The 20,913-nt window shown below is 33.4% G+C and overlaps 1 protein-coding gene and 1 long non-coding RNA gene across 2 annotated transcripts; one reads left to right on the forward strand and one right to left on the reverse strand.

Annotated features, from left to right (window-relative positions):
- Nucleotides 1-9,371: 9,371 nt before the first annotated feature.
- On the forward strand, nucleotides 9,372-11,676 carry LOC147552655 (uncharacterized). The gene is made up of 6 exons (XR_015237909.1): nucleotides 9,372-9,490; nucleotides 9,586-9,630; nucleotides 10,121-10,224; nucleotides 10,738-10,949; nucleotides 11,107-11,186; nucleotides 11,391-11,676. It is a non-coding gene; the product is annotated as an uncharacterized LOC147552655 (long non-coding RNA).
- A 3,594-nt stretch (nucleotides 11,677-15,270) lies between these two features.
- On the reverse strand, nucleotides 15,271-16,407 carry LOC147552656 (uncharacterized; the record flags this gene model as incomplete). Its single annotated transcript, XM_086668650.1, has 1 exon — nucleotides 15,271-16,407. A coding segment is annotated over one exon (1,137 nt), but the record flags the coding sequence as incomplete, so codon positions are not given.
- Nucleotides 16,408-20,913: the final 4,506 nt, after the last annotated feature.

Consider the following 20,913-nt stretch of genomic DNA (forward strand, 5'->3'; position numbering starts at 1 on the left):
GTAATTCCAAAGAACACCCATTGATTCTGAGAATAGGTTTATGGAGAGATGGAACTATACTAGAGATGAATTAATAACCATTACAATTAATCTTAAATTAGTAAGAATTCATATAATAGTAAATAGGAAAATCTTCATCTTTATTTGTTTAAAAAAGTGAAGCTAATGAAAATAGTAGGAAATTTTAGAAGAAAGTTAAAAACTGAAATTTTGTTCATATTTTTCCTTAAAAGTAAAGATTCATACCCCATTTCGAAATCTAAAATTTCCTTCAGTTAGGACTACTGCCGACGAACCTAAGTCGGAAAGTTTGGCCGGTTGGCGCCTGGGAGTTAAATTAGTCACTGAATTACAGACCAGTCCCTGATTTCCAATAGATTTAAGAAGTGACCCTTTGTGCTTTCCGTCCATAAAAATTAATTGTCCACATTTGATTTACCAAATCAAAGAGGGCAAACACCTCATTTGCTTGCCCAGTTGGTCAGTGCATATACTTTGCAACGCAGAGGTCTAAAGTTCGCTCCCACGAAAGTACAAATTCAGGAATATTGAACTTAGGTATAAATAAAATAGTTCATGTAGGCTTTAGATCATTTCATTCGTCAGGCTACAGGCCATTTAATTCGCCGGCCTTGAGTCTCGGTGGAAACAATTAATGACCATGATTTATCACATGTAGTTTAAATAAATTAGATGTTGTCGGGCTTATCACATCTTAATGGTGTATCAATGCCTTGTAATGACTAACGTAGATCGTAGTCCTAAAAAAAAATTATTATTTAAAAAAAAACTAACACAAGTAATTAATCAATAATCATCATCTTCTCACTGTTTCTTTCTTGTGAAGAGAGATTTTGTTGATGGTGATGAAATAAAAGGATCTTGACAGAACTGAACTGATTTAGAATCCATGAATTTTAGTTTTCGATGTTCGCTTACTTTTGTTGTAAACTGAACATAGTTAGCTTCAATCCAAGGGTGTTTTTCTTCAAATTTCGTACGTAGCAATGGTTTTCATCGACGATTATTGTTCTTACTTGGGTGATTGATTTTAGTTCGGATTCAATCATTTTGTATTAAGAATGAAGAAAAAAAATGAAAGTCAAAAGGAAGAATGCGAACTCCCTTATGTCACTAGGAATGAAAGAAGAGAGTGGGGTTCTAGGCACCCATTTGGGATTGACCAGTCTAAGGCTCAAAGCATGGCTTCGGACTGGGCGTCAGACTGTTTGGCAGGTGACATAGACTGTTTCGGCAGGAGACATCTTTTGTTTTTGTTCCACGTTCCTACAAAGGATTCCTCGACCCCTTCATGTATATTAGGGAGAGGGGAAGGAAAAAAGATATGGAGAGAGGATATGACAAGATGATGGACAAGGAGAGTGAGATAACTGTATTCAGGACTTGCTAATAAAATACGCATAATTTTTTTTTACCACATCGAGGGCCCTCTTGACTAAAATCAGGCAACAAACTCCCTCTATTCAAGGCCAATGTCATCCTAATAATGGCAGTTGGAGCCCCATGTAAAAAACGATTTGGGTTCTAAGAACTGCAACATGCAGATCGTTATAAGTCTAATATCCATACAAACAACAAAGGAGAAGCACTACTTTCCCCACTTCGACAACATCCATAATGAACCGACCATGTACCAATGCCCTAAGAAGTTCATTTGTCAAATTTTGCCCTAATTGGGCATCCAAATTGTTGTCAAGTTTGAGTATATTTTCTTTCTTTGCATAAGAAGCATTTTTCTAATATCAGTGAAACGCGTATGATGAAATCCATACGAGATAGAATTCGGTTCAAAACCTGCTAAATATATTTATGGTGTGTTTGGATGGCGGAATCATGAATCCGCGGATTCATGAGTCTTTGGGATTCATGATTCTACGGATTCATGAATCCAAGTAATATTTTTTGGCTTGTTTGGCAACTAAGAATCCTATGATTTATTATTATTTGAGTATTTTTAAACGTCTTTAGAAAAAATCTGATTTTTGAAAAAAATAATAGTTTTGAAAAAAAATAATGATTTTAAATAATGATTTTGTAGAAGGAAATATTTTTTTGTTGATTTTAAGTTGGAAATTTAGGTTCATTAATCCAAAATCCTAACAAATCCTAGGGGGTGGGGTGGGATTTTGGTCCAATACAAATTTTGGAATTAGGAATCCTTAGGATTCAAGAGTCCTAGGATTCTTGGTAGCCAACCAGACCAAGGATTCATGATTCCTACCAAATTCCACTTTTGATAGGAATCCTACTTAGGAATCTTGCAACCAAACACACCAATAGTTTTTCAGTGTTGATAGTGAAATCCAAATTGTCAGTAATTACAAACATTATCCAACTGTCTGGGATCATAGTGCAAAAAGACCACAAAGTTTCTGCAAGTTCGACAGGGACTAATATTACTAGTTTAAGATGTAGCGCCAGATTGATTAATCACCTCCCACTTGCCTCTTCCAAGAGTCTTCCACAATCAGCTCATCAACTCCCCAATCTTCATAGCCGATTAACAAATAACCAAGGAAGACCACCGATGTTAATAAATTTTCTAATGTTATAGAAGGAAATATGACCAAGTAAATGTCAAAATCATTTTGTTTTACCTTCCATCAGGTAAGTAACGACGGATGGTAAAAGGTATCTTCCCCGCACGAAGCTCTTTCATTGCGATCTAAAAGGACAGGAACAGATACAAACGAGTACCATATTAGATGCCGACTGGCAAACAAAGATACACAACAAGAAAGAGATCCAAATACAATGGTACATTATACAATCTTATCCTCGGAATGTATCCATAACCAATAAACAGTAGTACATCCTCACTCTTCAGAAGTTCACAGTTTTTCTCTACTAATTGGTAAAGCAGAAATACTTGAAGAAATAACTAGGAAAATCAAGTAGTGAATAAGAGAAACAATTTGCCAAGGAGGAGAACCGTAATTCGGAAAGAAAAGCCAGCAAAAGGAAAGAAAGAAAAAATCACAATTGTGTTGGCATCAACATGTAAGGTGATTGAGGTGAGACTCAAACCATATGCCTTGACCAGTTACTAAAGCAGTGGTTTACTCAATAGCTTTACAGTGCTATTGGCAGATTTAGTCATGCACTAGTCCTCTCGGTTTTACGCTTGAATCCTCTCTTTCTATTGCATCGTAGATGGGATTTTCAATACACTCCCTTCCATAGAGAAGCCAAACAAAGTTATAGTAGCCAGACAGGCTTCTTAGTTCACATTCATATAAGATCGTTTTCCTTCTGTTTTATAATATAGATAATAATATTAGATAATTACAAGGGATATTCTAATTACATGAAACTTAAGATCTTCTCGATCTTCAAATATCTTGGAACATCTTTAAATATCTTAGACTCTTATTGATTGTCGGATCCTCGTCTTCTCGATCCATAATATATATTCAACTTGTCTTGATATGAATGACATCCACTTCGAGTCTCTAGAAATGCAGTTGGACGTGAAAGGAACCTTGTAACTCATCTAGACAGGAATCAAACACAATAAAAGAGCTGCCCTTTTAATTTCATAGATGATGTGGCTTGGTTTGACGTTTGAATGTGGATAAAATTAAATCAAACACAAAAGTTCCCTATCATTTGAAGAAACTCTTGGATACAACATAATGTTTCTAGAAATTATCATCTAGACACAATGAAGGAAATATTACTTCGCCATCTTTAAATTAAACGATTAACAAAAATTTGCAAAAGCTTTAATCAGGACGATAAACTTGCTCTGATATCATGCTAAATTCATAATTATGTAATAATAAGAATGAAATCAAAATAGTCGACACGATAATTTTTTAAAACGGGTATTTTGTAAGAGTGACATAATGAACTTTTACGAGAAAAAATCAAATCCCTCGAGGAAATTGTGCAATTCCATATAATGTATGGTTTTTGTGATAAAAACAACCTTCTCTACAAACAATGAAGAGTATACACTATCAGACGGGTTAATCATCCTGGTTCTGAGAACTAAACTTGATTTAGAAAATTAAACATTTCGAAAATAAAGTTGAGTCAATCTTGATCGTAAGTTCAAAATTCAAACTTGAATTCGAAAAAAAGAACTGGTAAGTCGAAACAGAGAATTGTTTGATGATTTTGCTGAACCATTTATATGTCAAATAATCATACAGAAAATTCGTGAATTGAGGAAGAGAGACTAAAAAACATTAAGAAAAAGTATTGACCAAATGATTATCAAATAATTAGTCATTGGAATTTATAAATCAAAATATTAATATAATAACTAGGTATATGTAAAAACAATCTTAACCAAATGACTATAAAATAAGTCTATCGATCACCTTTTTGTCACGTAAATGAAAAATAAATAGTTATATACATAATCTTTTTGTAATAACTCTAATTAAATAATAACTATTTTAATAAAAAAAAACAATTATTAAAATATATAATAGTAATTTTATATAACGAGTAAGATTTTTCTGTTAAAAAAAATAACATAGTTTACAAATGACAACATTAACAACTTTTGGGATTAGATATACATGATATATATCAAACGTTATTAAAAAAAACTATTACTAACATCTTTTATTATTAATAAATATTTATTTCTATAGTAAAAAATATTTACTAAATAAATATTTACGTTATTAAAAAATCTATTAACATCTTATATTATCAAATAAATATTTATTACTATAGTAAAAAATATTTATTAATATAGTTTCTTAATAATATATATTCAATGGATTTACATAATACATTTTCTTAATGTTACGTTAAAACGTTACGTGTCAAAAGGTGGGTAGATGAAAATGGTTGTTTAAGATATCAAAAGCAATCACAAACTTCTAATATGATTCTTGATGCGCTAGTAGAGTAACTGATTTCAGATTAAATAAGGATGAAAGGTTTAAAGTATTAATTGATAGTCTTATTGCATTGAAGTGACAAAGAAAGAGAAGAAAGTAGACGAAGAGCATAGGAAAGTGGAAGAAAAAAATGATTTTTCTTAATAACTAATATTATATATATAACTAATATTAACAAAAATGATTGTAACATAAATATATTATCATTTTCTTTGTAACTTTAATAAAATATTATCATTATAATAAAATATATTTATTAAATATAATAAAATTTTTTGTAACACCTATTATATAAAACAGAAGGAAAAAAACTGACTGAGACAAACCCTCTTTTTTAATTATACATATTGTTTAGAAGCCCTTCCCTCAATTTCTAAGATAGTCCTTAAAATAATATATATAACTTATTTAAAAAAAACTAAATATAACTTATTTAATAAAAGAAAGTAAAGAAAAAGAATCGTATATAAAAATTTTTTTTCAAATATAACTCATTTAAAAAAATGGAAAAAAAACCTCACAGAGACCTCAACTTATTTAATAAAAAGAAGGAAAGAAAAGGAGTCAGTATATAGAAAAGAAAAAAAACAAAGAGACTTTAAATATAACTCCTTATTAATTTGCAATATAGTCCTTCTCAAATAAAACTGATTTTTTAACTAATTTGAATAGTGTTAATATAGATATTTCACTTGCTGTGATAATTTTGGTTTTCTAATTTGGGGAGCGGTCTGATTCCTCTTTTCCTTAACTTACACTCTTATTCACATTATCTTCCTCTTTAGACTCAATTGAATTTTTAGCGTTCTTCCTTTTCTTGGATTTTGATAAACCTATGGCAGAAAGGTTTTGAAGTTTTTCTGATCTGGTGAGGTTTTGGTCGAATTTTTGAATATGTTTAGGGTCCATAGATCCAATCAAGACAATGAACCCAATTAGGGTTTTGTATATGTTATCCAGTATATGTTATCCAGTGAAGGTTAGAAGCCAAGGTGAAGTCACATATCGGGTGAGGGATTAGTTTATGTAGGTTTGAATCTAATCGGGGCAGGGGTTTTTATAACTCTTTTCTCCATGAAAGCAAATTCTTAAATCTGCAGAACTTATAAGAAACAACCTATAATGGAGGGGTACGGATTATTATTCATAGTCGATCTATTTACTGATGTGATTCGCGTAGAGAAAATGGAATTCGATTTTGGATCGTGTATGAACAATAACGAAGATCTGAGTTCAAAGAATAAAATCTCAAAACGGGAATCGATATCGTAATCTCTATATCGGATGGTATAAATTCTAGTATGTCATATAACTACTTCTATTTAGTATAATATTATTATTGTTGATCTTATAGGATCCTTAATTTGTGACCTTTAGGGTCCTTAATTCGTGACCTTTAGGGTCTTTTAATTTATTGTTGCTATCTTGTAATCTTTAGAATTTCCTTACTCTTCTTTCAAACTCCAAAATTCGGTGGAGTTTGGGTTTAGATTTACCACAGGATCAAGGGATTCCAAGAGATATAATGAAGTCTGATTTCAAATCTTTGGTATCTTTCTCCTCGGAAGGCCTATACGACATCTCTCGGAGACTAGGGAATGAAAACCAAGCGTCAGGAGAATTCAGGCCTTCAAGTTACCATTCAATGAAGGAGATGTCCTTCGACCAAGATTGCAATGCGAGCAATTTGTCGACTAGGATAATTGATGAAGAAGATCATCAAGTCCGGTTGATTTAGGGGTCGTAGAGTTTAAGCTAGAAACCAACTACGATCGTCGAATTACGAAGTAATTAACGGCTAACTTCGATCGGATCCTACAACGGGTTACACATAAAAATGGGTATTTAATCGGATGATATGACTAGTGGGAGTGTAATATAACCATGGGAGTGTCCCATAAACATATTTCATAGGCCTAAAGAGAATTTAGGCAAAAGATAGCAAAAAACCCCGAAAATAAGGTTTTGGGCCTAAACCGATTGGAGCACTTTTAGAGCTCGGATTGGGGTTGATTTTTGGAGGGTCGGTGCCTTATGTTAGGAAATAAAATCTGCCAATTTTGGCTGGGTTTGGACGTCACCTCCTCAAGGAATTGAGAAAATATCAACTAGTTGCTATTTTCGACAATTTCCTTAAATCTTATTCTAAAGGGACTTTTAGGAAACCTAATTGGAGGTGGATTCTTATTAGGGTTCTATGTAAAGACTCTTAGGACAGAGAATAAGGTGTGAAATTTCTCTCTAAACTTTCTTACTCTACCACATCAAGTAGAGAGGAGAAAGTGAGCTAATTCCCAAGTTATCAACTAGTCAAACAAGAAGGTGTTCTTCTTATCAAACCACCATTTGAGCGCTAGCGAGCTTTCAAGGAGGGAGATTAAATACACCGTTCGGTGTCCCAAGTAGAGGAGCGACAATTGAAGCTCTTGGTCTTCTTAATCGATTGGAAAGGTTCGAGGGAAAATAGCGATTAAGGTAATCTCTACTTTTTTATTAGTTTAACTATTAGTTTATGCATGATAACATGGGATTGACCAGTCTAAGGCTCAAAGCATGGCTTCGGACTGGGCATCAGACTGTTTGGCAGGAGACATAGATTGTTTCGGCAGGAGACATCTTTTGTTTTTGTTCCACGTTCCAACAAAGGATTCCTCAACCCCCTTCATGTTTATGAGGGAGAGGGGAAGGAAAAAAAAAATCGGGCAACAAACTCCTCTATTCAAGGCCAATGTGATCCTAATAATGGCAGTTGGAGATCGTTACGAGTCTAATATCCATACAAACAGCAAAGGAGAAGCACTACTTTCCCCACTTGGACAACATCCATAATGAACAGACCATGTACCAATGCCCTAAGAAGTTCATTTGGCAAATTTTGCCCTAATTGGGCATCCAGATTGTTGTCAAGTTTGGCAAATTTTCTTTCTTTGCATAAGAAGCATTTTTCTAATGCATATGATCAAATCCAGGTGAGATAGAACTCGGGTTCAAACCCTGCTAAATAAATATAGTTTTTCAGTGTTGATAGTGAAATCGAAATTGTGAATAATTACAAACATTATCCAACAGTATGGGACCGTAGTGCAAAAGATCACAAAGTTTCTGCAAGTTCGACATGGACTAATATTACTAGTTTAAGATGTAGCGCCAGATTGATTAATCACCTCCCACTTGCCTCTTCCAAGAGTCTTCCACAATCAGCTCATCAACTCCCCAATCTTCATAGCTGATTAACAAATAACCAAGGAAGACCACCAATGTTAATAAATTTTCTAATGTAAGAGAAGGAAATATGACCAAGTAAATGTCAAAATCATTTTGTTTTACCTTCCATCAGGTAAGTAACGACGGATGGTAAAAGGTATCTTCCCCGCACGAAGCTCTTTCATTGCGATCTAAAAGGACAGGAACAGATACAAACGGGTACCAGATTAGATGCCGATTGGCAAACAAATCTACACAAGAAAGAGATCCAAATAGAATGTTGGATTTATACAATCTTATCCTCGGAATGTATCTATAACCAATAAACAGTAGTACTTCCTCACTCATGAGAAGTTCACATTTTTTCCTCAACTAATTGGTAAAACAGAAATACTTCAAGAAACAACTAGGAAATTCAAGTAGGGAATAAAAAAACAGTTTGCCGAGGAGAACCGTAATTCAGAAAGAAAAGCATACAAAAGGAAAGGAAAAAAAACATAACAATTGTGTCGGCATCTACATGTAAGGTGATTGGGGGGTGAGACTCAAACCATAAGCCTTGACCAGTTCCTAAAGCAGTGGTTTACTCAATAAATTTGGCAGATTTAGTCATGCACTAGTCCTCTAGGTTTTACGCTTGAATCCTCTCTTTCTATTGCATGGTAGATGAGATTTTCAATACACTCTCCCTTCTGTAGAGTAACCAAACAAAGTTATAGTAGTTAGACGGGCTTCTTAGTTCACATCCACAAAAGATTGGACAGTTTATAACTTCATATGGTCAGAACAAGAGGGGGGTTGATGGTCAAGTATTTTGGTCACGGGCTTTTTGCACATTATAGAGAACATCTGTCTTGGGCGATTATATTCTTAAACAAACCAATAATGCTCGTGTACTTTGGAGTCTATACAAATACTGTAGTGCTAAGCAGTCGAAGTTGGCGAGTTACTCAGGAATCTGCTGGGGAAGAGCAAGGGCTAATCCATGGCTGATCTCCCAAGTTAAAGTTTGAGAGAGTAAGTCGGCCGAGCAAACCCCAGCCAATTATACATATTATCTCATAAGACAACAAGATTCTTAATGCATTAAAAGAATTCCAAATTTAGGTATTTGAATTGGAAGTCACCTCGAGAGCGGATCAGTCTCACCTTCCAACTCAACAAATCTATTATATTAAAACAGCTCGGTCGGTTACTCAAGGTATAACTCTGACCGTCCATTCGTTGTATGGTTTTTTAATCTGGCGGATGGAAATATTTTAAAATCTATACCGTTTTTTTTTTTTTGCTTCCTCTCCCGTATGTGATATCAGTTTCTACCTCTCCCGTATGTGAGAAATCAGTTTTTACCTCTCCCTCTCTCTGGCTAAAAACGAAATAGGTTTCTCCAAATCTCCTCCAAGGTTTAGCGACTTTCTTCTTCTCCAAATCTCCTCCAAGGTGTTCAATAAAATATCTCTGTGAGGAATTCAAATTTTCTTTTATTTACTTTTTGTAGATTCAGTTATCAATTTGAAGTATCATTTCCTGCTTCTACATCCAGGTAAATTTTGTCTCACAATTTTTTTTTTTTTTTTTTTTTTTTTAATTCCTTTTTTCTGTTAACTTGTGATTTCTTAAATGGTTTATGCATCTTACTATTAATTTTGTAGTTTGTGGTATTAAACATTGTTTGGTTTATTGTTGGTTGTATTAAGAATCCTAATGGTTAAATGTTTGAAGGAGGGAAAAGTGGGATTGCCTTTGTGAAGGATCCTGATAATGGTAGTATCTCTTTTAATTTCTACATCTTATTTTTATGGGGCCACTGTTTGAAAAACAGAAAATGTTCTTCAGGACTACCATTGGGTAATGGCACAATCTCTTTTAGTTTTGTAGTTTATGGTGTTAAATATTGTTTGGTTGTATGTGGATTTGAAATGTTATATGCTTATTTTGTTTTCTTAAGTGAATAATCATCTCATAGGCTAATGTTATATGCTTATTTGGTTGTGAACCAAGCTGTAGTTATGTTATATGCTTAAACAATGCAGGTTGGTATTACAGAAGACAATACTTCGAGTTTCAGAAGTTCTTTTAAGGTTAAATTATATGGACTTTCAATCCGGTCTTAACCGTGCAAGAATTATTGAATCAGGTTGGTGTTTATATTCTTATAATTCAATTTTAGGTGTTACTGTTAAAGCAAATAGAATTGATTTTGCTAGGTTTTTTTTAGGAAAGAGGGGATTATGGAACTTGATGTTTCTAGGTATATTTATCGAACCTGATGTTTCTACGTATATACTATTATGGTTAGAGGTTTTTGCAAATTGGGTATGATCAATGATGCACTAAAGGTGTTTGATGAAATGTCTGTTAGACCTAATGCTAGAAAAAAGGTTTTCAATGGAATGTTAGAAAAATCCCTAGATTGTTTACTTGATCAAGTAACATTTACAACTTTATTTCATGGGTATTGTGAAAATGGTGAACTGAAAAAAGCAGAGAATTGTATGGTTGAAAGATGGATTGGTTACTTATAATGCATTAGCTAATGAGTTTTGCTACTTACAATGCATTGGTTAATGGGTTTTGTTACTTATAATGCATTGCATTAGACCAAATATAGTTACTTATAATGCATTGGTTAATGGGTTTTGTTTAAAAGGAAAGATCAACGAAGCGAAAGATTAATGAGTCAAATGAGATTAAATGGTTGAAAGATAATTTAGCTACCCATACAAGTTTATCGAAAGGTTACTGTATTGTTGGAAGATCGAATGAAGCTTCTAATCATTTAAACCTAATGGTAACTCTCGGATTCGATCTTGAAGAAATAGGGAGACAGTGAAAGCTATATCTCTTCTTGAAGAAACGAAGGTAAGAGGAATTAAGTTAAATTTGAGATATTAACTGTATTATGAGTTTTTGCAGTTACTGTATAGTGATTGTGGTCGACCAGACTTGGTTAATGAAGTTTGGTCGGCCAGAAATCAAACAAAATATTGACTGATTTTACCATATTTTATGTTTTAAGTGGAATAAAGTCTTAAGTGAATGGCTTTGTATCGTGAACAACCGAGTCTACCAACAGAAAGAATTGAAACACATGCAGATGTAAGTATAAACCTCTCTCTCTCTCTCTCTTTTAATTATTTGTTAAACTGATTCACTTTTGATCTTAACGAGTTTTGGTTCCTGTTGTGGGTTTTTTGTTAAAGCTTAGGATGTTTGTGTTGTGAGATTTGATCATCTTGCTAGAATATGATAAGCTTTGACTTTAATCTTAGTATATCCCCTTAGTTGTATTTGTCATTGCAGGGAGGTATTTGAAGAAACGCTGATATTTTTGTGAAATTTTGGTCAAGAAGTGTTTGAAGAAATGCTCACTAAAGTTTTTGGTTGTAAAGCTTGAGGTTGTAAAAGCACGTTTAAGTTTACTAATATATAAAATGATTTTTGTTTCTCTTTTTAACTTCATTATTCTTTTAATGTATGTTTACGATAAAATACGTTACTAAATGTGTTTGGAGAAAAATATTGAGAAGAGTAGTTACTAATTCTTTTCTGCATAAATGTTGATGACTTTAACGTATTTGTTTTTTTATGGCTTTGTGTTATGTTATATGTTGGAGAGTTTAATCATATGAAGTGCGATGGTTTATAGTTTTCTTTCTTTCTTTCTCTCTCTCTTAATTAGTTAGTAATTCTTTTCAGGATAAATGTTGATGAGTTTAATGCATTTTTTTATGTATTTGTTTGTGTTATATGTTGAAGAGTTTAATCATATTAAGTTCGATGGTTTATAGTTTTTTTCTCTCTCTTTAGGTGTCTTTTTTCTATTTCTCATCAATCTTTCAACGATTAGACAAACCTAAAAAAAATTCCATTGGATTTAGAATGTAAAAAAGTGAAACCCCATCGAAGTGGCTAGATTAACACAAACCAAATCAAACTGACGACACCAATGTATAATTAACTAGGTTCCCACCGCGCCCTACGGGCGCGGTAGATCCCTTTTGGCTAACGCTGTTGAGATAGATCACGTGATCTGACTTCCCGTGTCGAGCATTCATCTACACGTGCATGTTCCAATATGTTTATTTTCACATCATGTGGGGTCAAGCGAGTATCGGTTATCTGAAATTATGTTCCGATTTCATATGAAATCATGTACTAATTTCAAATCACAGATACTCACATGTCGCCAAAAGGTGTGAAAATAGACATATTGGAACTTGGACGTGTAGATGAATGCTCGACACGGGAAGTCTGATCACGTGATCTATCTCGACGGCGTTAGCCAAAAGGGATCTACCGCGCCCGTAGGGCGCGGTGGGAACCTAGTTAAACCTAAAACCAACTCATACTTATAAAGTAAATTATGATTTTCTTGTTTCGTAATTTTCTAAATTAATCTAGAAAAGTAGATAATATCTATAAATAAGAATATTAGAAAATTACAATAGATGTTCTAATTACATTAAACTTAATCTTCTGAATCTTCAATTATCTTGGAACATCTTCAAATACATAGGGAAAATGTAATGTTAAAAAGATGATTTTGAAGAGTCCACGATTTCCAATATCAACATTTCATTTTCAAGATCAATACTTTTTATCTAAAAAGTTGTAGTTAACATTTTTAAATGTGTAGAAAATTAAAAATTATAAAAACAAAGATCTAAAATAAACTTTTTTCTCCTACCGTTAGACAAAAATCAACTACCTTATAATCTTCCATTTATTTTTATTGCTTCATTTTGAATTATGTATTATTTTTTTTTACAAAATCTATAATATTTTAGTTCGTGTATTTATAAGTCTTTAATTCAGATTATATGTATAACTAATATTGACAAAATGATTGTAACATAAAATATATTTATCTATTTCTTTGTAACTTTAATAAAATATTTACTATTATAATCAAACATGTTTATTAAATAACATAATAATCTTTTATAAGATAAATATTAAAAGTCTTAAGATAATTATAAAATAACAATCTTTTAATTGTACTATTAAAATAAGACATTGCATATTGTCACGCATGCCTGGACTATAAAGTTGGATTCAAGGTAAGGATGTAATCTTGTATACCTATACTTGAACAGTTCAACATTTATAGAAGTTTGATGTCTGTTAGGTAGCCGGTAAGAACTTATAAAATATAGTTTTGGTATATTAGTTAGTTCATCTCCATCTAAAACATCCTAACAAGATTCATGGTCGATTTCCAACGATAACGAAAAATACGCTGACTCTCAGTCAAGGTCTAAATAATGTGATAAATGTCCAATGATCACACACAAATTGGAGATTTCTCAACATCTATACAATAAACAATTCACATCCAATTTATTCTTCCACATTACAGGTCAAGCGTTCGAGACACGTTGACATTTAAAAAAGAAAATCAAACCAAATGGTTCCACACAAATAGAAAATTGGGTTGGAAGGAGCCTTTAAGTTCTCAAGCCACAAATATAATATCATTTTCTTTGTACTTTTAATAAAATATTTACTATTACAATAAAATATATTTATTAAATAAAATAATAATCGTCTATAATATAAATACTAAAAGCTTTTAAAATATAAAATAATATTCTTTTTAAGAAAAATACTAAAAGTCTTAAGAAAAATATAAAATAGTAATCTTTTATAAATAATATTCTTATAAAAAATAATATAAGAGTGTATATATAAAAGTGTTTACATAAAAGTTTCTATATTAATTATATTCATATATAAAAGTTTTTACAGTAATCATATAATAATAATAATATAAGAGTCTATATATAAAAGTTTTTATAATAATAATATTATTATTTAAAAATTGTATAATAATCTTATAATAATAATATTTTATATTATAATAATTCCTTTTTATGTACAATCTATGAACATGGTTCTGCCTGAGTCATCCAACAAAATCTGCCTTAAATGAGAAAGACAATTCAGTCAGATGTATATTCTTTTCTAATTTTCTATTGTAGATTCCTCTAAGTTCTAATGCACGATCAATATGATTTCTAACTACAATTCTTCTAGTGTGAGCAGCCTCATATCGATAGGGTGTACTCATCTTATTTGGAATTGAACCTTGAGAATGTCGAACCTTGCATATCGCTGGTCAGTTTCATTTTTATCGCCCACTCATGAGAACAATTTACCTTGGACACCTCATGACAGAGTTCCCTTGAATGACGTGAAAGTTGATTGTCACGCATGCCTGGACAATAAAGTTGGATTCAAGGTAAGGATGTAATCTTGTATACCTATACTTGAACAGTTCAACATTTATAGAAGTTTGATGTCTGTTAGGTAGCCGGTAAGAACTTATAAAATATAGTTTTGGTATATTAGTTAGTTCATCTCCATCTAAAACATCCTAACAAGATTCATGGTCGATTCCCAACGATAACAAAAAATACGCTGACTCTCAGTCAAGGTCTAAATAATGTGATAAATGTCCAATGATCACACACAAATTGGAGATTTCTCAACATCTATACAATAAACAATTCACATCCAATTTATTCTTCCACATTACAGGTCAAGCGTTCGAGACACGTTGACATTTAAAAAAGAAAATCAAACCAAATGGGTCCTCAGAAACCGTGTTGTAAATCCTAGGACCCGTAAAGCCCATTACTCTAAAGATATCGCGGGAAATAACACATTGGAGAGTTTTCGTTTGAGTGGGAAATTGTTAGAGAGAGAGAGTGTGAGAAAGGGGAAGAGAGAAGAGAGAGGAAGAAGATGAGAGAGAGAGAGAGAGAGGAAGAAGAAGAAGAAGAGAGAGAAAATAGGTGAGAGAAAACAGGAGAGAGAGAGGAAGAAGAAGAAATTTTTTTTTTAGTTTGAAGGTCGCCGGCCGGAAATTTGGCCGGCCGTCGACCTCTGTCGGAGAAGGTGATGAGGTGGCTAACAAATGATGTGGCGTGACATGGCAGAGAGAGAAAAAGAGATGAAGGAGAGAGAGTAACGGTGTTATAACGGAAGGGGGCCATATGGGTATTTCTCGTAAAGTAGGGGGCCAGGCGGGAAGCTGGTCACAAAGTTGGGGGCCATTAGGGAAATAACCCTAAATAAAAACTCTTTTTTTTTTTTTTTTTTTGAGGAGAACTCATATATTAAAATAAGAGTACAATTACAACCATGAAAGCCCTAACAAGGACTAGAACTCAATTGTTTACAGATTAGGGGTTAAAATCGAAGCCGCTAATATGTGGGCATCCTTATTATAAATTCTATTGCAATATGAAAGCTCCACGTGCTTCTCTTGGACAGCAGCCCTAATTCCTTCAACTTCTCTAAACAATCTCCACGGTAGATCTTCATCAAAGGCCGAGATTGCCTGGATGAGAACCCTAGCATCCCCTTCAAGTATAAAACCAACTAACCCTAGATCAGTTGCCAGCTCCAGGCCGCATTTCAAACCCTCCATCTCACTCAAAATGGGTGATCTTGGTTGGATGATTTTTGTTTTAGATCCAATAACTTCACCTTCACTATTCTTTGCTACAGCCGCACACGAAGCCATGGATTCTCTAAAAGAACCATCGAAGTTTATTTTGATTTGTCCATTCGAAGGTGGAATCCATCTGTTTTCCTGCAAGAGATTATTAGAATCTTGAGAGGGTTGAAGGTCAGTAACATACCTGAGTGAGTCCCTCGATTTCCAGTAGCATCTAGGCAGATCGATCTCTTTGTTCTGAAACCGAAAATCATTTCGCGATTTCCACCATTCCCACAAAAGGTATGTAACCTTGTTCCATTCTTCATCATCATTTGGGTAGGAAGTTAGTATGTTGGCTAACATTTGAACCGGTTCCCGATTGCATTGTTGCAGGTAAATAACTCCGGCCATGGTTGCTAGATCTATAAATCTTGGACAATCTCCAAACAGGTGAGATCTGTCCTCTAATTGCCCTATGTTGCATAGCTTACATGTTTGATTAATGTGGGTAACCCTTTTCCCAATATTCACCAAAGTAGGTAACCCATCATGGACCAACTTCCATATGAAATTCTGTATCTTGGGTTCAATGGTTTTCTTTTTCCAAAATAATTTCCATGGGAAAGTGACAGCCGAACCAGACAATATAGGTAAATTTTTGATCTGAGTGTAGTAAGATTTTGTAGTAAATCTTCCATTCTCCACAGGACACCATATTAATCTATCTCTTTGAATAGTATGAGATAAATTAATAGTAAGAATTGCTGCTACAGTGGTTGGGTGGAAATGATAATTTAAAAGATCCAAATTCCACCCATTATGATTGTTATCAATCAAATCCGACACCCAATAGATATTATTTTTGGCATGTCATTTATAATCATAGGGGTGTTGTGTTGAACTCCTGGTATCCAAGGATCTGTCCTTATTTTTATGGTAGTTCCATCTCCGACCATCCATATGATGTTGTTTCTGATTGTATCTTTGATCTTTGCCATTGCCTTCCAAAAATGTGAGGCTCCTTGGGTATTTGATTCATTCCAGAAGTCATCTCCTTTTAGATATTTTGACTTTAAAAGTTTAACCCATATGGCTTGTTGATCTGTCACAAAACTCTTAATTGACTACTATATTCGTAGAAGTTAGTTGTCAATCAAATAATGGAGTTTGTAATTACACGGAATAATAAATGACTATCAAGGGAACGACCTCTTATTTCCACGGAATTTATTTCCCTGATATCAAACACAACCTAAAGAGATTTTTGGTGATATTTTGTTGGCGTTGAAGTGTCAACGTAACAAAACAAAAATTATACAATGGAAGATCGAGAAAAAAGAAACGGAAAAGAAACAGTGAAGTCCACAAGAGAACATTAAGCTTGGCTTATTTCTAGTTCCTGGATGCTAATGTAAGTTTGAACTACAGATTAATTCAATAAATTTTGCTTTTACCATTCATTCATCTTGGAACATCACATCCGAAATAAAACGAGCCCCTCATAGAAGAGTTCCCAACCCAATCCTGAGGCAGAAGTAACATTATCTCAATACATAGAAAGCTTACTTGAATACAGAAAAGTTGTATCATGAGTAATTTGAACATACCCAGGAAACAAATACATGTTATTTGCTTGATTAACATGACCTACTTTTCAATTACCAGTAAGCAAGCAATACTCAGAAATATACAAAGCACATCATGTATTATAGCTAAAAAGGGTTTCTGTTTTTATGTACTTTAATGAGTCTCTACTTCTAAGGGTAAAAAATTGAACGGGTTAACAAACGCTAACCAAGGTTGATATTTCCAAAGGAGTTCCCACTGGCAAAAACTATATTTTCTCCTGCATATTTGAATGCATCAACAGCTGTGCATTCAGCCGTTTCATGCCGAGAAATAGATTAGTGTAAAGGAGACAAGAGAAAGGTGATTCTTATCGGGCCATTTGAACTTAAGGTTAAAAGAAGGACAAACCGTTCATTGTAGGATTTGACATTGCAAATATCCCAGGACGGGTAGAATCTGACTCTCGCATGGCCTTAAGCTCCTGGTTTATGACATAGAGACGATTTCAAGTCTATCACAAATTAACTAGATTAGACTATAGGCAATAAATGTATCTTAGCCATGGGGGACGACCCAACTGGTTTCAAATTCAACATGAGGTTACTCCCCCAAGCAATAGTCATTTGCGGTCCGTGGACACAGATGAATGGAGGCCACAGGGATTAGTCAAGTTCCATCACGGGGACCACAACAATGTTCGACAATAGGTACATAAATAAGTCCTTAAATAGACGTATAGTGTATATATTATTAATTGTAATCACCACAATGTTCGACAATGGGTACATAATAAGGCCTTAAATATATGTGTAGTGTATATCTATTAATTATAGTATGAACACATCATAAAATATAGCACTTTCTTTCTCAATCTTCAGGCAATTTAGACGGAACTTCAAAAAGTGGAATTCAAGTATTGTCCTCGAGAAGCAAATAATGTCGCTCATTCATTAGCGAAATTTAATTTTAAGCTCAATTTAAATCAAACTATGGAGACGTATGAGACTCCGAATTGCATTGTAAGCTTGTTGGCGGCAGATTTAGCCAACACTAATTTTTGCTCGAGTAGTTAATATATAAGGCAATGGCCTCAATTCATCAAAAAAAAAAAAATCTTCAGGCAATTTCGTCAATCTTCAAGCGATTTCATCAAAATCTTCAAACAATTTTTCGATCTTCAAGCGATTTCTCCAATCTAAGCGATTTCAGCAAGCTTCAATTCAAATTTTCCAAGATTTGTGTTTTCTATTTTACCATCTAAAAGGTGGCAAAAAAATCTGAATCATTTTCACATCTTTTCTTTTATGTACGAATTCGATTTTCACATCTAAATGGCCAATCAAACACTCGAAAATCCATTTTCTTAGAAGATTTTCACACGTATTAAATGGGTCCTTATTAGGGGTGAAACCGGTCCGGACGGACCGATTTTTAACACATTTGAACGGGTACCTATTACATCGGTCCGGTTTTTATATGTAAAAAAACCCGACCAAAAGTCCGTAAACAACAAAATAGACCACCCATTTGAAAATCGGTCTTTCCGTCCAATTTTTCGGTTCAAACCTAATTTGACCGACCATTTTAAACCGTGGTTCTTCGGTCCGGTTTTTTTTGTCCGGTCTGGTTCAGTTTTCACCGGTTTTTAGTTTCACCCTAGTCCTTATAAGAATTTAAGATAGTTGAGAACTTGAAATATTAAAGCTTAAAAATAATTAAGTGGCAAAAACATCGGGATCATTTTCCCCAGTATCAAACCTTATAGGAATTTAGGATAGTTGAAAACTTGAAATATTAAGGAATTTAAGTTAGTTGAAAACTTAAAACACTAAAACTTAAAAATACTTAGGTGGGACTCAAGCACCTCACACTAAAACTAACTCAAAACTCAACACCTCAACAGTTGAGCAAAGTTCTACGTTTTTTTTTTTTTTGTTAATGACAAGCAAAGTCCTACTTGGTGTCATCTATAAACACGATTGGGTATATATAAGTTTTGGGCGCATAAATGAATAAAAAAACATGTAAAACGAGTGTATACAGATTCGTATTCACGTCCTCACAGTCCCGTCTTAACTCTAACCGATTAAACCACTAAGCCATCCTTAACAAAAAAAAGAAAATTAAACCACTAAGCCAAGGGCTTCTTTGTGTCCATTTATAACATCAAAACGTATATGTTTAGATATACTCATATATATTAAAAAAATCTACTACTATAATCTTTTTTCGAGATGATCCACAGGGTGGGTCCGCACTCGCACCTCCATGGGTCCGTCCCTGAGCACCACCTAATTTGCATTTTTGGCTCACACTTCACTTTGCTCCGAATTCTTTCATAGGGACAAATGGGGGTGTTTTAGTTTGAGCGGGAAATTGTTTTAGAGAGAGAAATAAATAAATAAAGCAAGTTGTAACTGTTTATAGTTCTCTTCCGAGTCAAAATCTTAGTCGAGTACTTTCACAATGTGTCGAGGCTTCTAGAAAATCATTAAAATTGAGAAATAATCTTACTTTGGCATATAAATTAGAAATACATGTTTAAACAATGAAGAAAACTATTACTACAAAGAATAATCTTAAGTATATTGACGGAGCTCTTGATTTTTCTTTCTCCTGTTACGCTATTTATGGTTAAACCCCGTGACAAATTAGAAATCTTAAGTTATCGAATTTCTCTTTTTCCGAATTTGGCATATTAAATAAGTTCCAATTCGACCTATATTAATCGTTAAACCAGATAGGTGTATATCCGTTCCAATGTGCACCTTATTAATCGTTAAGACGTTAAGAGTACTCTTTATTAGAAAAAAAAAATGTACAAATTAAAAATTCATTTGACATATAAAACTCGATGATTGTTGTATTTTCATTTCCCATAATTAATTCGACATTAGCCCCGAGGATGAAAGAACCCTCAAATCGGGCAGGTTGACATTTTTCTTGGACGTAAATATTTGGGAAACACATATGTTTTAGAAACACCGATTTAATATTGATTGAAATCAGTACTATACAATATGCTATACTAGTCAGTAACACTAGTTTAATATTAATCGAAATTGGATACATCTCAAGCCTTTGGAGATTTCGAAACATAGTTGAAACGGAAAATCTTTAAATGACATACTAGCTGAGATGCTCTAGTCCTTGATACCACAAGTTAATATCACAACTTCACAAACCCAATACTTATTGTCGGTTTCAAACATCAACCAAAAATACATTTAAACTTATGAAATAAAAACCATATTGTTAATTTGTCATGAGAAATAGTAGTAGATGAATAGGAAAGACAAACTTGGTTGTTCCAAGGAGGTTAGGTTTCTCATTGCCAACTGGGTTACCGACAGATCGATTGATGGTGTTTGTTTACCAACTTTGGCAAGTGGGAATATAAAACTGGAATCGGGTTTTGTTCCGGTTCTCGGTTTTTGTTCCGGTTCTCGGTTTTTGTTTTGGGAAGCTTCGTAACTCTGGTTCGACCCGGTAATCAGGACCGACGGCCCAGACAAAATTTTGATTAAAATGAGATGTTATTAATTAATCACGATTAACGACCATATTTAAGATCACATTACTCAAGAAGGCTTCTCATTCCCCAAATCTTCCATTTTCTTCTACTTATTTAAGATCTCCCTCCCTCTCTAATTAATTTAGAGGGAATTTCAATGTGAGATTTTATTTTATTTTTTAGTAGAAAAAAATGGGAGTACTATTTCTATACATTTTCCAACCTTACCATATGGATTTTAATTATTTTTTTGTAACGTTTTAAGTTCGATAACAAATTTCGTGCTCGGACTT

This window comes from Eschscholzia californica, unplaced genomic scaffold, assembly GCF_041429995.1.
Source record: "Eschscholzia californica isolate CP2 unplaced genomic scaffold, dmEscCali1.0.p SCAF_3, whole genome shotgun sequence".
Classification (NCBI taxonomy): domain Eukaryota; kingdom Viridiplantae; phylum Streptophyta; class Magnoliopsida; order Ranunculales; family Papaveraceae; genus Eschscholzia; species Eschscholzia californica.